General features: G+C 39.9%; 1 protein-coding gene across 1 annotated transcript in view; it reads left to right on the top strand.

Annotated features, from left to right (window-relative positions):
- The window catches only part of vat1 (vesicle amine transport 1), a 51378-nt gene that overhangs the window by 13034 nt on the left and 20625 nt on the right, over nucleotides 1-17719 (top strand). The window contains exons 3-5 of the mRNA XM_072561553.1: nucleotides 4603-4773; nucleotides 5141-5230; nucleotides 16609-16844. Of these exons, the coding sequence (XP_072417654.1) occupies nucleotides 4603-4773; nucleotides 5141-5230; nucleotides 16609-16844 (497 nt within the window). The remainder of the gene's footprint in view (nucleotides 1-4602; nucleotides 4774-5140; nucleotides 5231-16608; nucleotides 16845-17719) is intronic.

Genomic DNA, 17719 nt, shown 5'->3' with positions numbered 1-17719 from the left:
CCTGTGTGGCACCTTGTCAAAGGCTTTCTGGAAATCCAAATAGATCACATCTACTGGCTCTCCATTGTCTAACTTGCTCATTATTTCCCCAAAACATCTAATGGATTTGTCAGGTGTGACCTTCCCTTTAATGAGCACTTCCAAATGGTCTGCAATCTCAATTTTAACAGTGGACTCTTAAATTCTTGTCAGTGACCAAAGTCAGACTAACTAGCCTATAGTTTCCTGTCTTCTGCCTTCCTCCTTCTTAAGCAGGGATGTTACATTAGCCATTTTTCCAGTTCTTTGGTACCCTCCCTGACTCCAGTGATTCTTGAAACAACATCACTACCAATACCTCTGCTACCACCTCCAGAACTCAGGAGTGAGGTCCTTCTGGTCCATGTGATTTATCCACCTTCAGACCTTTCAACTTCCCAGCATTGTCCTTTAATGATGGTCACTACACTCTCTCATCCCCACAGACTGTCTTGAGGTTCAGATGCTGCTGCTTTCTTTCACTGTGAAAACTGATGTAATCTCCCTGTTCAGTTCCTCTACCAGTTTTGTTCCCCATTACTATTTCTTCAGCCTTATTTTTCAGCAGTCCAATTTCTACTCTTGATTAGTGGTGCTGGAAGAGCACAGCAGTTCAGGCAGCATCCAAGTAGCTTCGAAATTGACGTTTCGGGCAAAAGCCCCTGATGAAGGGCTTTTGCCCGAAATGTCGATATCGAAGCTACTTGGATGCTGCCTGAACTGCTGTGCTCTTCCAGCACCACTAATCCAGAATCTGGTTTCCAGCATCTGCAGTCATTGTTTTTACCTCAACTTCCACTCTTGCCTGCCTCTTTTACCTTATTCATATATCTAAAAACTCTCTTGCAATCTTCTTTTTATGTTACGAGCTAGCTTCCTTGTATTTCATCTCCCCACTTTTATTGCTTTTTCAGTTATCATTTGCTGAGTTTTAAAGACTTCACACCTCTGCACCACATTCTGTTTCTTTTTGATTTTTTTTTTGCTTTTATTCTGTACCTGACTTTCCTTGTCAGCCATGGTTGCCTTGTCCTTACCTTTAGGGTGTTGTTTCTTCCTTGAGATGAAGTTCTGTTGTCTCCTGAATTACCTTTAGAAACTCCTGCCATTGCTATTCCGCCATTTCCGTTCAGCTCTCCTTCTAGTCAACTGTGGCCAGCTCATCCTTCATGTCTTTGTGGTTGCCTTGACTGAATTGTCACACTGTTACATCTGATTCCAGCTTCTCCATCTAGAATTCACCCTGCAGTTCGATCGTATTATTGTCAGTACACATCACCAAATCCCAGAATTGCCTGTTCCCCAGTGGATTCTTTCTCAGACATGCCATGAATTCATTTCTTGATCTGCTACTGATTTTCCCAATCCATCTGCACATTGCAGGCCCCATGGTTACTATCATAATTCCTTTCTTGTATATCTTTTTCCATCACCTGATTTATTTTCTTCCCCCACATCCAGACTACTGCTGTGAGGCCTGTACATAATTCTCATTAGTCTTTTTCTTTTTTCCCCTATGTGGTTCCTCAACCCTCGCCCCACAGATTATACACCTTTCAACTTGACATCATTACTTGTTAACTTAATTCCCCTTCTTACAAACCAGGCAACTCCTCTTGCCTGTCATTTCATGAGGATGTGTATCCTTGGATATTTAGTTCCCAGCCCTAATCCCTTCACAACCCTGTCTCTGGAATGTCCACAACATTGGCAGGTACAATGTCAATTTGCACTACAAGCTCATTTGCTTTTTGATTTCGAGATGCTGGTGTAGGACTGGTGTACAAAGTTAAATCACAACACCAGATTATAATCCAATAGGTTTAATTGGAAGCACTAGCTTTCGGAGCACTGCACAACCACTTGATGAAGGAGCAGCGCTCCGAAAGCTAGTGCTTCCAATTAAACCTGTTGGACTGTAACCTGGTGTTGTGATTTTTAACTTTGCTTTGTATCCTACATGCATTTGAATACAACACAGCCCCCTTCCCATAGTTGTTTCTTTATCTGCTGTGCCTGAAATTAGATTTCTGACCTTTTTTATCCCATATGCTCTGTTCTACTATTTGTTCTGGAAATTTGACTAACCTCTGATCCCTCCCCACCCCCTTAAATTATGGAAAAATTTTCATGCAACTGACCCTGCACCCCTGCATTTTTAGTTTAAAGCTATACTGTCCTAACATGACTTGGACAAGGAAAGGGAAAACTAAATGCAAGTTTTGTTCTGTAGCCAGTTCCTTGCTGGTGTGCCAGAGTGGAAAATGTGTTGCCCTGGATAGTGGACTGTCACTGGAACTTTGATCAAACAGCAGTCTAGGTAAGAGAACTCTTGATGGATTTGGGTGAAACATGTCATGGTGGATGGGTAGAAACTTTTACAAATGCATGGCTTTACAGGAAAATTGTGAACTAATTGTAGACTCCAAAAGTGTTTTATTTTTCAAAAAAATAAGGATGGTGACTTTTTGCTGAAACCAACAATTAAACAACACTGGGATTATTTCTACTGAAGATTGGTGTTTATCACAATTCTGCACAGTGACTTTTTGACATGTTCCTGAAAGGAATATTCTATTCAGCTGACGTGGTGGGAGAATTGTTTGGTGTCTCCTGTTTTTTTTTGTGTAGCTAGTTGTTTGAATTGGAAGCAATTGACTTGATAGATTTAAGTTTTTGAAGGTTGGTGGCATTTGTAGCAGGTTTATGGTATGTTAGAGTATTTGATTTTAGCAGATTCTTGGGTGGATGCCATTAAGGAAAAAGATCGTAGCCTTTCCTGAACAATAGCTGTTCCAGAAGTCGGTTCAAGGCCATGTTAAGCTGATAATTTCCAACAGAATTGGAGAAGTAACTAAATGGAAAAAGAATTGCTTGGCCAATGTTAATGTGTGGGAGTGAGTGTTGCAGAGAAGAACTTTGTCGTTTCAGCTCTGTCGTTTCCTTTGTGTATTCAAGTGATAGCATTGTTTTTTTTTTGACAATTGCAAGTGGGGGTTGTCAGAAAGATGTAAGGAGAAGGGCACTACCTGTATATGAACATAATTTTTACACTAAGTGCATTGCACCTAATGAAATACTTTTCGTCTTAGTGTTTTTAATAAGTCCCCTCGCTGTTTCGAGGTCATCAAAGTACCTCCAGTCCATATGACCAAAGTTCCATCTGCTACTAATCCAAAATTGCTATTTGAAACCTGGATGTGTGGTAGATAATTTGCATCTCATTGATTAAAACTTACTAAAAATCGAACTGCCCAACATCTCATGGTTATTTTAGTATCAGAATATAGTCTTGTATATTTACCTCTGCGACTGTTTACTGCAAAATATCCAGGATAATTTATGAAAATTTAATTTATCAAAGAAAAGTTTAGGATTTTTTTTCGGAACTCTCTACCAGGTCCCCCTTCTTATTTTACGTTAGCCACACCACTTTTTTTTTCTTGTTTCCATGGTAATGACCAATTTTAGCCTCACTAATTCATTTTTAAAAGTAATCATTAAAAATAATTTAAACAATAATTCAACTAAAAATGCAAATTACACTTGTACACCTTGCTTAACTGAAATTTATCTAAAGCTCGCTCTTGAGATTTAGTTAATGTCTCCTCCCCTTTAATTTGAAATCTGGTTATGACTGGTTCCAGCATCAGTTTAACAATTCGGGATCTTATTCTATCTGCATACCATTTGTCAATTTGTATCGACTTTATGCCTTGCACCTTTGTCTATTTGCCTGAAGTTTCTGCACATGTAATGAATGGTTGGTGCCTTTTTGTTTTTAAAAAAGGATTAATGTCTGTCTGTCTTTTCCTGAATGAAATTTCTCCAGAGACCTATGAATGGGTTGATCAATCCTTTTTTTTATATACAATTAAAAATGGACTTCGCTTAGCTTGTGTTTAACAAAGAGCCTGATCACTATTTTTAATTCTATTCTTGAATAACCCCTCTGATACCATGGAGCCTTTTTTAAAAAGGCATTTCAAAAGGCCAAACAGCGCCAGGCTGCTGAAATCTACAAAATAAATGGTGCTTGTTTATTTTTCCCATGTGATTTTCTGCTTCACCACTACTGTGTGTGGGGGATGGAGGTGGTGGGTTGAAGTTCGATCTTCCAATGATTCCCTTCTGCCTACTAACACTGAAACTGTTCGTTTATAAATCTCCAGAAATGGCTGTAAACACCAGTCCGAGTGGCTGTTGGTATTCCATTCTGTTTGCAATCTGAATCAATATATAGCCATACTAAAATAGAGCTGTAGTTTGGCAGAGAGTTGAATTAGAATTGCAAGAAATGACTACCTCAAGTATTATTCCATCTGAGCTGCAGTGTAACCTTGTTTGACTTTAATTATTTTTCAACACTTTGGCTAAGAGATAACAAATTTAATTTATACATTTTTTTAAAACCGTGATGGAGCGAAAGTATGTTTGGAGTTTTAAGTTCTTGGTGAGGAATGGGCTGTGATTGTTCTTGTATGACCTGTAAAAGTTTTTTGCCACAAAGTGCTTTATAGTTGCTATTCGAGCAACATTTTGGTGACTGATGGACTTTTCTTGGCTGATTTTTTTTTTTTGCAGGTGGTGTGGGGACTGCTGCAACGCAACTGTGTAAAATAGTTAAAGATGTGACTATTTTTGGAACTGCTTCGGCAGCTAAACATGAAGTCATCAAAGAACAGGGTGTGACTCATCCAATCGACTACTCTACCTTGGACTATGCTGATGAAGTTAGAAAGATTTCCCCGAATGGTAATTGCATGAAAGAGAAGCAAAACTAATTTCAGTCACAAGAAAGTAACAATTTAAAGTTGAAGGATGTCCACACCAGTCATGTCTGTTTTTCAACAATAAATATAATTTGTGTATCCTCACCAGAAGGGCCACTTAAAGTAACTATTGGGCAGCACAACAATAGCTATAAGTCTTGCAGCAAAGTGGTTTACCTTTTACATCTCCATAGCAAATTCCCCATTTACTTTATTTAAAATTCCAGTTAGCATCATTCCATTGCTTTTTATATTTGTGTGACTTAAATTTATGCTTCAGATGTTGACTAGCATTTTATCATGCAAGTGTTGAAAATTTCACTGTTGTATACTTGTGTTTTTCTTTCCAGGTGTTGACATTGTTTTGGATCCCCTGGGTGGAAGTGACACAACTAAAGGCTTTAATCTGCTCAAACCAATGGGAAAAATCATATTATATGGTAAACATTATTGTAATACTGAATTGTTGGAAATGCTCTAAGTGTGACATTTAACATGTAGTTAAAAATCATACAACACCAAGTTATAGTCCAACAGGTTTATTTGGAAGCACTAGCTTTGAGCGCTGCTCCTTCATCAGGTGTTTGTGGAGCAGGACCATAAGATGCAAAATTTATAGCAAAATGTCACAGTTCATGCGGCTGAAATATATTAAACAAACTTTAGGTTATCTTTCATCTCTTAGAATGGTTTTGGTTCATTAATATGTAAATCCCAGAACTCCTTTTAAGTCACATTAGAAAACCTGAAGTTATCTCTAACAAATTGTCATCTCCATTCAGAAAAAGCACGAAAGGTATGAGGTTAAAGTCTGTCCCAATCTTGAGTCCGACTGGCTCCATTTCTAAAGTTGGACTTGCAGAATGGTACATGGATTGACTGTAGGTTATATGCATTTCTTTGAACAGAATAAAATATAATTCTGAAAATACAGATTCACCACATACTCATGTGTGCAGGGGGAGAGAGCTTGATAAAGTGAGTGTAATGGGCTATGAGCCTGAGGGGGGTGTGGTATGGGGTGGGGGGGTGCACACGCGCATGGGAGAGAGCTTGTGTATGTGAGGGTATATATTAGTGTGGAAGTGTATAGTGCAGTGGGGTTAACTGTAGTGTGACGTGAATCCAAGGTCCCAGTTGAGGCCATCCCAAAGTCTGCCTTGGAGGATGGTTACCTGAAAGTTTGCGGCCGAAACTCCCTGACCACTGGTGTGCTCCCCAACTGGGGCACACATTTGCATTGAGGGATTTTCGGCCTTGGACCTTTGGGTGACCATCCTCCAAGGCAGACTTCGGGACAGGCAACAACGCAAAGTGGCCAAGCAGCAGCTAATAGCCAAATTTGGTTCACATGGGGATGGCCTCAACCGGGACCTTGGGTTCATGTCACACAATGGGTGACCCCACTGCACCATACACTCTCTTGCCTGTGCGCACACATGCATGCACACATACTCTCTCACTAACACAGATTCTCTCTCCTATGCACAAACCTGTATTTGCAGAATTTGTATTTTACTTTGCTCAAAAAATGCATAACCTTACAGTCAATCCATGTAAGAGTCTCTAAATCCAGCTTTAGAAATAGAGCCAATCTGACTCAAGATTGGGACACAGACAGACTTTAACCTCACATCTTTAATGCATTGACTGAACTGAGATGACCTAGTTTGTTAGAAAACCTGAAGTTATCTTCAGAATGTGCCTTAAAAGGAGTTCTGGGGTTTAGATATTAATGAACCAAAAGTAGCAAAATCATTCTAAGATTAAAAACTTGATCGAAGTTTTTGTTGAATATATTTCAGCTGCATGACACTGTAACCATTTTGCTATTAATTGTCTTATGGTCCTGCTGCACAACCACCTGATGAAGGAGCAGCGTTTCAAAAGCTAGTGCTTCCAAATAGACCACGTGATGTTGTGATTTTTAACTTTGTCCATCCCAGTCCAATACCGGTTCCTCCAAATCACTATACATGTAATAATGGTTTTCTTTTATAATATTTTGTTTTCATTGCTGCTAACTAATTGAATTACTTAACCTGGTTTCCCTGAAGCAGATAACAGCAGTAATGGCCTTCTCCTCCTTTGGGAATCACTGCTTCCACAAAGTAAGGAATTTTAAAACAAAAATGTTGACTTAGTGTCAATGTGTCCAAATCAGGATGGTGAGATTTTAGAGCTAATGCTGACCTGCATAATTAGAGACTTCTTTAATAATTTTGCAGCGTGTCTGTCTGTCTTTTGATGGTGTCGTTTTGCTTGCTTTCAGCCGTTAAGTGTGTTATGTGGGCTAGGTATCCCATATGGGCAAATTGGAGTTGGAGGCCCTATTTGTTAGCATATCAAACTTCACCTAAGTGTGCATACCACAGGCTCAACCAACCTGCTTTAGAATGGTTGTATCATTCTTGGCACTCTAGGTTATTCAGCAAATGATCCCCAGTTCTTGAGTTTTACAAAAAGGAACTGATTGGATTATGGAGAGTGCCTTGCCTTTTGTGAATACCTGAAGGACATGTTCTTACAACTTGCTTGCTTAAGTTCAACATCAGTGTGATATTAATGTACTGCGTTGCTCATTTTGTGTGATAAACAGAACATCTTCTTTTGACTTGACAGCACAATCTGACCTGCACACTTGATACTCCCCCTTTTTTATGCTGATATTTTTGCAAATGCCCTGATGAGTGGAAAAATTAGAGGCTTTGACAGAATGCCACCTTCAATAAAATTCAAGTTCTGTACTACCATGTGACTTTTTAATTCCTGGGATAATTGAATTTTTTTGTCAATGCAGCATCTTTTGTCACAGTCACTTTTTTTGCCAAATTTGGCAAGTTCTGATTCCATAAGGTACAATGACAGGAATTCAAACCTTGTGTCATCAATCCAATATAGTAACCATGACGATATTGTACCTGAAGATTAAACATCTAGCAGTTGATGATTTGAATCAAGCTTCCAGAATAAGAATGATAAAAAGCTCTGCAGCAGTTCACAAGATGGTTTCTCTTGCATGAAATTGCATGTAGATTGTTGAATTACAAGGCAAACCTCTATTATCCAAATGACACTGGCAGAGAGTATTTTTGTTCGGATAATCCAAAATTTGGATAATCGAGGTTGTCCTGTAATTATTTCTGCATCTAAATATGGGATGGGATTGGTACTCTTTTAACATTTCCCTCTTGTAAATTCACTAAATTATTAATGTGTCTATTTCTCCTACAGCCTGACCAAGTTTTGATATTTTATACCCTCACCTTGTTTAGAATATTTTTCTGTCTACCCCACTGAATTATACAACCCCCATCTTCCCAAATCCAGTAACCATTGATTCCCAGTCCTTTGTCTGCTGTGATCCTGTTTTTGAGGCTTGAAAATTGTCACCCATCGAGGTGGAGGAAGAGACTAAGAGGGTGGGGTATGTCAGAAGAGGAACACTGCTTTTATAACTCTGAGGCAGAGTTTTACTGTTGCACTGGAGCTCAGGATCCCAATATGTTAGTTTGTGATCCCACTTGGGCTCTTGCCATAATCTGTGTAGCAGAGATGTATTTAAAATTCAAATTACACTTTGCCTTTTGTATGGGGGCTGCAATTTTTGGTGTTAGTTTTTGATTTTTGTTTTTTTCCATAAAGTATTTTACCCATCTTTTTTGTACTAGTCGTCTTCTGATTGGGCACTGTTTGTAAATGCTGAATAAGTTGAACCACATTTTAAGGTTTTTTTTTAAGCTAGATTTTAAAATCTTATGACATTATGGGTTTATCTAACCACCCTAAATGGAGCAGGTTTATTACTGTCTGGTTTGGAGTCTTTTGATCCTAACTCAATTCAGTTTGTGGATGGAATCCACCACTGAAAAGCCTGCATTCCCAATATTCTTCGGTGATAAGGACTGGCTTTTGCATAGTCGGAGCAGGGTTTCCTTAAAGCCTCCATCTGTGAAGCTTCTAGATACACCACAGGCATGATTGGTGCTGGATTAAGTATAACGCTTCATTTCAGCCATGGTCATAAATGTTAAAGTAGCAAAGATGTTGATTTTTATCACCTTGGGTCAATAGCAGTGATGTAAAGCAATGTTTTGATGTGTAAAGCATTGAATTTTTTTAATTGCTCATATGGCTGTTAATTAAGTCTGATACCCAACAGCTCTGTCTTAATGGAAATATAGAGAAACTGGTATTTGGAGAGAACTTCAGAGTTGGCAGATGTGTCTTCAGTTACCAAGGACCCCAAACTCTAAAACTATTCCCAATATGAATGTCTTCAGAGGCCAGAATTGGCAGTGTGTTAGAAGTTCTGAAGACCTGGAGGAGTTCTGAGAATAGGGAGAGGTGAGGCTGTTGACTCCTAATTCTGGATGACATAAGTTTTCAGTTCAAAGGTAGACAGTGACAGATTCTGGATGACACCAAAGGCCACCTTGTGGTGACACTGCCCCCCCCCCGCCACCACCACCACAATGTTCAGAGATTCATTTATATACAAATGTATTTTATACCTTGTATTAGTCATACCCAAGCAGAGGTCTTGACATGACTGATTTTGCTATTATGTTGTTAAAACAGGTATTTCTCAATCTTACAATGACCAGTGATTGCTACCTTCCTGTGACCGATATCGAATTGTTCACAGGAGCTTGTCACTGTTATTAACAATCTTGTGTTAATGGGAAAGGAGGTCGATAATAGGATTTAGTATTGTCCTTTATTGTTGGCCTTCACTTACCCTAGTTAATAGGTAAGGAAGTGTGTTAATTGGAACAGGAGGCAGATAATATTTAAACCTAGGGCTGACTGTCTTATTCGGGGGAAACAAATATCTTTGCCTGGGGCTAGGAGCAGAACACATATGTGGCTCTAGACGATTTTGGCAGTTTGGAGGTAGCCAGACACCTGCTGAGATTTCCAGTCTCAGCCTGTCAAAGGACAGGTACACAATCGAACCTCTAGTGAATCACTAATAGGTGATCTGTAAGCTTTAAGTTCCCAGTGCACCAAAACACTGATAAGCCAGTAAACTAGAATTTACTTTTACGTTTGGGGGTTCTCAAACTTCAAGGCTGAGGAATGAAGTGAAAATTTGAATGTTGAAATGGATGTTTTACTTGACTGGGAACACTGTAGGCCAGTGGGGAAAAAGTAAGATTTATGAATTGACTCCATGCAATTTGCAACGCAAGAACTTTGATCAGAATTTGAAAAAAATGAATAAATACAGTTGACCAGAGATACATTTTGAATAATCCAGTCTAGGTGTAATGGAGGCACAATGATTTTGAGAGCAGATGAGCAGAAATCAGGGTTTTGTTATGAAGATAATTTAGGTCATTGTGGTGACATGCATGAATGGAAGACCACTGAGATGATTATCATATGAGTGGGGGTCAAACATTTAGTAAGATCAGAGCATGAAGTGAGTCTCTGCGCCAAGATGAGCTTGGCGAAATGATGGAGACTTTAGATTTGGGACAGGGTTTGATTTGGAGAAAGTTGGGCCTATTCTTTCTCCATTCCTCCACAATATCTCACAATTAGTACGAAGTGTGATATAACTGAAATTATACCTTGATTTTTCAATGTATAATTTGTTATATCACACTGCAAATTTTTGACATAAATTCTGTTACGATTGAGCCCTCCACTATCACCTGATGAAGGAGCATCACTCCGAAAGCTAGTGTGCCTCCAATTAAACCTGTTGGACTATAACCTGGTGTTGTGATTTTTAACTTTGTACACCCCAGTACAACACCGGCATCTCCAAATCATCACAATTAGTACTTTGTATTTTGTACAGATATGAGCTTAAATGATACTCCAAGCTGCCCAAAATCTATGCAGACTAAATGGCACTATCTTGCTTTTCCACTCTGTACCCCCAAGCTGAGTATGGTGGTATTATTCACTGAATAACAAATACTTGATGGCATTCGTTGTACTTCGTACAGTATGGGTTTCTTGTCATGAAGTGTGTAGCCAAACAACACTCCATTTGTGCAGATCTGGACTCAATAGGCACTGGATAATTGGCAAGTTACATTGCCTAATAAGCCAGTAGCTAGATTAGAGATTTTGCTGAACAGGTCAAAGATGAGAGATATTTATTAAATTGTTTCATCATACTATTATGCTAGTCTTTTTTTTTCTTTTTGTTAAATATGACTTTTTTTTTCTCTGGAGATTTGCCAAACTTCCTCCTAATGGCTTGCTTCACAAGTTGAGAGTTCTCTGTAATTTTGTGGCAGGATGTCTTTTGGTAATGCAACATTTTGCATGGGATAGGAGGAACAAACATTCTGTAAATCTACATTGTGAAAAGTGACAGGATATATGGTGGCATGGAGGCCCAGTGGTTAGCACTGCTACCTCAAAGTGCCAGGGTTCAATTCCTGTCTCAGGTAACTGTCTGTGTAGAGTTTGCACAATCACCCTGTGTCTGTGTGGGTTTCCTCCCACAATCCAAAGATATGCAGGTTAGGTGAATTGGCCTTGCTAAATTGCCCGTAGTGTTAGTTGCATTACTCGGGGGTTTGGGGGGGGTAAATATAGGGTAGGGGAATGGCTCTGGGTGGATTACTCTTTTTGGAGGGTCGGTGTGGACTTTTTCCACACTGTCGGGAATCTAATCTAATCATATCTGAATATCAGAATGGAAACGTTCAACTTTATTTGTGCCTGAACTTGCAATGCTAGATCTACAACTGGAACTTTCAAAGAGCAGGGAAGACTTTGCTTGCAGCAGCATAAACTTGCCCAAAATGTGTACACTTTGTAGGGGAAAGTGGTACTTTTTGCAAAACACATTGAAACACAGCAAGAAGCTCTTCATTAAACAATTGTATGTGACATGAGTTACTTATACAATGGAGCTAATTTGATTTTGGTAGCTTTTCTAGATTAAACTGTAAACCGACTCTTTAAGAGGGGGTTTATGGTGATGTACTGGTTTTGAGGTTAAATTTGAGCTTGTAACACAGACTTTTCAATGTTAAGTTTCATGATAACCAAAAACCTCTGGGCATCTTTCTTTATTTTATCCTCCTAGTTACCTTGTTTTCAAGATGTACTGTTATTGTGTGCTAACTGTGCATAACTACTTTTAAGTCAGTTCATTTAGCCCTTTTTTTTTTTAAAGTGGTTTAACACTGACATGTGTTTCACAGCTGACATTAGATTGGAATGTGACTTGCTTTCACTGGCTCAGTTTTTGGGCCCCAGTTTCTTGGAGCATTCTCTAGATGCTGTATCATAACTCTTGAACCCTAAGCAGTTTAACGCTTGTTGCATGATCATCAAGTATGATATTCTCTTCAAATTTGGCTGAGAACCAAGTTGCATACAAACAGCTCATTTTGTAGATGTCTTTGACAACTTTTGTTCATGAACATTTGATCTTTGGCATCTGATCAGAATTTAATTTGATTTATTGTTGCATATACTGAAATAGTGAAAAGTGGTGTTTTGCATGCTGTACAGGTAGATCATTGTAGAACAGTATTATAGCTACAGAGAAGGTGCAAAGAGAGATCAGCATTAACACTTGAGGTCCATTCAAAAGTCTGACTGGGAAGAAGCTGTCCCTGAATCAATTTGTACATGCATTCAAACTTCTGCCTGACAGAGGGTATAACTGGGGTGGGAGGGGTCTTTATGTTGGTTGCTGGTATTGAAGGCATTGACTCCATCTATATTTCTCAATGGATGGAAGGTTTGTTTGCTTGCTGGACTGGGTTGTGATAGTAACTCAGTTTTCTTGCAGTCTTGGAAGAGCAGTTGCCATACTCTGCTGTGATATATTCAGATGACATGCTTTCTATGATGCATTTATAAACATTGGTATGTCTTGCTGAATTTTCTTAGTTTCCTGAGGAAGTAGAGGCACTATTGTGCTTTCACTGTGGGTGGGTCATGATAGATTGTTGGTCGTCATGAGAATGTCTATAGGATATAAACAGGTAGAGAAAGAGTTTAAGTTCTGAATTTTGTGAAACTAGGTTCAGCTGAGCATGACTCAGATCAGATAACTTGCAGTTAACAATGGGGTGCTGGAGGAAAGGGTAATGGGTTAACAAGGTAGAAAAGCAGTCATTGTCGAGCCATTAACAATATTGCAAGCATTCAGTATGTGAGGTCACTTTAACAAGGTGAAAAGTGCTACACTGTCTCTGAACGTTTTGCTTCAACTGAAGGGGGGGGGGGGCGGAGAAGAGAAGAAAAGGGAGAGAAACAGTGACAAAATCTCCCAGGAGCTTGACACTCTTGACCAACTCCACCTCTGCACCATTTGACGCAAACAGTGGCACAGTGGTTAGCACTGCTGCCTCAGTGCCAGAGACCCTTGTTCAATTCTGGCCTCCGGCAACTCTGTGTGGAGTTTGTACATTCTCTCCCTGTGTCTGTGGATTTCCTCTGGGTGCTCAGGTTTCCTCCCACAGTCCAAAAGTGTGCATATTAGGTGAATTGGCCATGCTAAATTGCCCGTAGTGTTAGGTGAAGGGGTAAATGTAGGGGAATGGGGTCTGGGTGGGTTCCTCTTCGGAGGGTCGGTGTGGACTTGTTGAGCCAAAGGGCCTCTTTCCACACTAAGTAAGCTAATCAAGTCAGTTATTCATTGGGTAACAGCAGATGGCTTAATCTTTACTGTTGGTGCTTGCTGATTGGGTGACCATGGTAATTAATATGTATGTTGCCTTATCTGGCGGCTGCTCCCTGTAAAATGACTATATAGTTCATTTGAGAAACTGCTGTTCCAGAGAAGACCATGAACTTGTGTCCCTGCGCACATTGTCTGTCTGTCTGTCTGTCTGTCTGTCTGTCTGTCTGTCTGTCTGTCTGTCTGTCTGTCTGTCTGTCTGTCTGTCTGTCTGTCTGTCTGTCTGTCTGTCTGTCTGTCTGTCTGTCTGTCTGTCTGTCGTCAGCAAACTCGTAAATGGAGTTAGGGCAGAATTTGGCCACGCAATCATGTGTATAAAGGGGCACAGAAGGGGACTAAGGACGCAGTCTTGCAGGACACTGATGTTGAATAATATAAAGGAGGTGTTGTCACCTTTCCTTATTGATTTTTGGTCTATGGGTCAGGAAGTTGAGGATCCCATTAGAGGGGAGCTGAGATCTAGGTCATGGAGTTAGGAGGTTACTATGTTTGGAATTGTGGTGTAGAAGGTGGAGCTGAAGTCAGTAATTCAAAGCCTGACGCAAGTGTCCTTGTTCAGATGTTCCAGGGAGGAGTATAGGGCCAGGGAGATGGTGCCTCCCATGGATTTGTCGTGCCAGTAGGTGAATTGTAAAGTACCCTGGCAATCTGGGAGTCTGGAATTGATGTGAACTATGACTAACCCCTGAAGCACTTTGTAATAATGGAGGTCAGAGGCACCAGGCGGTAGTCATTGAGGAACACTGCATGATCTTTCTTTGACATCAGGATGATGGTGGTCATCTTCAATCAGGTGGGGGAATTTGGATCATAGTAGGAGAGGTTAAGATGTTAGCAAATACTCCCGCCAGCTGGCCCATGTGGGATCTGAGTGCACAGCCAGGGACTCTCTCCAGGCCAATCGCTTTCTGTGGGTTTACTCAAACTCTAGTCTTGACGTCTGCAGTGGTGACTGTGGCTGTTGGGAGAGGTGACATCATTTCACTGAACTTCTGCCCAAAGCGAGTGTTCAGTACATTGAGCTCATCCAATAGGAGTATATTGTTGCCTGTGATTGTTTGACTTCACTCTATAGCCCATTTATGTCCTGCAAGCCTTGCCACAAACAACCAGTGTCTGTGTGGTTCGCTGGGGTCTCAAAGTAAGCAGGCTGCCTTTTGCTGCCTCTGGCTTTACAGAGGTCATACCTGGATTACCTGACCTGGTGTCATGACTTTAACAAGGTTATGATTGCCTGACTTGAATGCCTCTGCCTCTGACCTGGACAGCATTAGGAAGTTGAGCTTCCTCTAATTGCTTCGCTGTATGTCACTTGGTAAATTTCACATGTGACCAGCTCAAAACACTAATTGCTTTTGATTAAAACATTTACAGCTTGCATTTTTATTTCTCAATTGAGTTTCTTTCCATTATTGATGTATTCCACTGGATGGTCATCTCTGGAATTGAAATAAACATTTTTCTACTGAAAGATTGCATTGGTCTTTTGTCCAAAACAGCTGATTTGCATCCAAGGTTATTCTTGTGTAGGATGTAAATAAAAGCAACTTTTAAATTTTATGTAAAAAGTCATTTAAAGTTGATGGAAAGTGATGATCAATGTTATATTCAACTTGACACTTTTTTGTTTTAAACGTCTTCTGTGCCAGATGGTGATTGAAGGTGAGTTGGCTTGGTGTGTTAACCTTTTCATTTTAGGACACTAATTTAACCTGATGACTGGAAGGAGGATCTCATTCATGTAGATTTTGCAAGTTGAATGAAGTTAGAACAACTTTTTTTTTCTCCTGCTGTTGACTGGCATGAATTGACATCACACAAATAACCAAAGTTGGCATTTTGGTTGGTCATCTCGCTCCAATGTCCTTTTTAAAGATGAGGCCTAAATGTGAATTCTCTCTGGCTATATGCCAAGGAAGTATAATTACAGTGGGGCACAGATTTGTTTTAGTCCACTTTCACAGATATATCTCTTACTTTTTTATTCTTGGTACTTGGCAGAAGATCGTGGCAGTTTTTTATTTTGTTTCTATGGTTTATTGTGGGTACGTAGTTCTGAAAGTGCTTTAATAAATGGAAGCACTAATTACTCGTGCTTTCCACTTCCAGTGAATGTTGGTGATTTCATTACCTCTTTATTTATTTTTGCTTTTCTCAGTCACCTTGTTTATTAGTGCAGATAGGAATTTCTAGTCAATTGTGTGCATTGACCTTTTATCAAGTCTGCTTAATAGTTGAGAAACACAAGCCATTTGGCTGCATGAAGTGGTGGTGGGAGGGTAGTGGTAGTGGTAGGGGTGCGGGTGGGATATGCAGAGAGAAGAGTATATCAGCCTAGTCTTAGCTGAGTACAGAGAGCTCGCTGTGTTTAATCCTGACCAAATCAGGAATAAAAATTCCTGACCCCACATAATAGATCCTTCATTCCTATGATAAAACAACACAAGTTAAACACTGTAAATAAAAGTGCATTTATGTGATGGTGAAATGCAAAGTTGGTGACCCCAATTTACTTCATTTTAGCAGTTCCTGCTGGGTTTGTATTCTGTGCTGCTTGTCCTTATGACATGCCATGACGCACGTCTGAAGTCCTATGTTTTATTCCATTCTTCTTGAAAGCTATTCAGAAATCAATTTGACCTTGCAACCCTGGCACTTTAATGGGAATACATTGAATGCTTAAACAATTGCCAGCAAATGAATCTAGTTTTGTAAAGAGCACCATTTGTTCTATGTTCATAAATATGAGGAGAATGGCATGGCAGAGGAGGAGCAGAACAAGGTCTCTGACTTGTCCCACATGCCAGAAAGCTTGCTAATTTTGTGGGGACAGTACACTTTCTAGTACTGGAAAAGTAGTTTTTATATTGCATTTAAATACGCATGTAAATATTTACAAATCCAGTTTGAGTTTCTAACTGCACTGCCGCAAATGTTACTCACTGCCTATGACTGAAGTTGCATGACCTGGTCAATCCACCCCTTACATGGAATGCTATGCTGCCTAAGTCCTGACTTTGCTAGACTTTGGCCATTTCTAACCTGGAATGGGTCCAGTGACAGCAAAATTTGCTGAGATGGTTTTGTTTTGGTTTCTTATGCTGTTTCCTTCAGTTATTTGAGTGTTCTAATTGATATTTTCTTAATTAGGTGCAGCAAATCTTCTGACTGGACCAAAACGGAATCCATTAGCCATAGCAAAGTTGTGGTGGAATAAGTTCACCATTAATAGCTTGCAGCTGTTGCATTCCAACAAAGCTGTGTGCGGCTATCATCTGGGTTACCTGCAGATTGACCAGATTCAGGATGCTGTCACCAAGCTGCTTTCTCTGTACAAAGAAGGGAAAATCAAACCTCGAATAGACTCTGTGTGGTCATTTGAACAGGTAAGAAACTTCGTCAACAAACCTTGGGGTTTGCCTTTGGTAACTCTCATCGCTCCCATATTTGCATTGTTACTGGTTTGTAAATGTTGGCATCCTCTTTTCCTCTTTATGTTTTCTACGTGCTGGGATAGTTGCCTCTGAGCTTAATAGCAGTCAACTCAAACAGATTCCGTATTGACAGCTTGATCATTGTGAAAAAATGTCTGCAATTTAGTCAAACTTGTCACTTTCATTTTATTATTTTTCTTTTTCTTATTTCAGTGTCTCTGTCCCTGACCCCTCCTACCTGGCTCTATTTTAAATAACCTTGTTAGTTTTTTGGTATTAAGAAAGTTCCTCAAGATACTTGGAGTCAGAGGTGTACAGCATGGAAACAGATCCTTCGATCCAACAAGCTGACCAGATATCCAAAATTAATCTAGTCCCATTTTCCAGCACTTGGCCCCTATTCCTCTAAACCCTTCCTATTCATATACCCATCCAGATGTCTTTTTAAATGTTGCAATTGTACCAGCCTCCACCACTTATTCCATACCCGCACCACCCTCTGCCTGAAAAAGTTGCCTCTTAGGTCCCTTTTTTAAATCTCTCCCTAAACCTATGCCCTCTAGTTCTGGACTCGCCCACCCCAGGGAAAAGATCCTGTCTGTTTACTTTATCTTGCAGTATAATGTTTCCACCTGGGACCATGTGCAAAGCACTGCAAATGACTTTGGCATCCCCCAAGTGGAAGATGCAAGAAGTAGTTAATATTCTTTTCTTTATTCAGCAAGAGGGCATCGCTGGCCTGGAAGCATTTATTTCTACTTGAGCATCATCCAGAGACAACACTTGAACTTGGCTTGACTGTATTATCCATAATATGAAGCCTGAAA

Source organism: Chiloscyllium punctatum, chromosome 42, assembly GCF_047496795.1.
Source record: "Chiloscyllium punctatum isolate Juve2018m chromosome 42, sChiPun1.3, whole genome shotgun sequence".
NCBI lineage: Eukaryota > Metazoa > Chordata > Chondrichthyes > Orectolobiformes > Hemiscylliidae > Chiloscyllium > Chiloscyllium punctatum.
The sequence above is the reverse complement of the archived record's forward strand: the minus strand, read 5'-3'. Positions and strand labels throughout refer to the sequence as shown.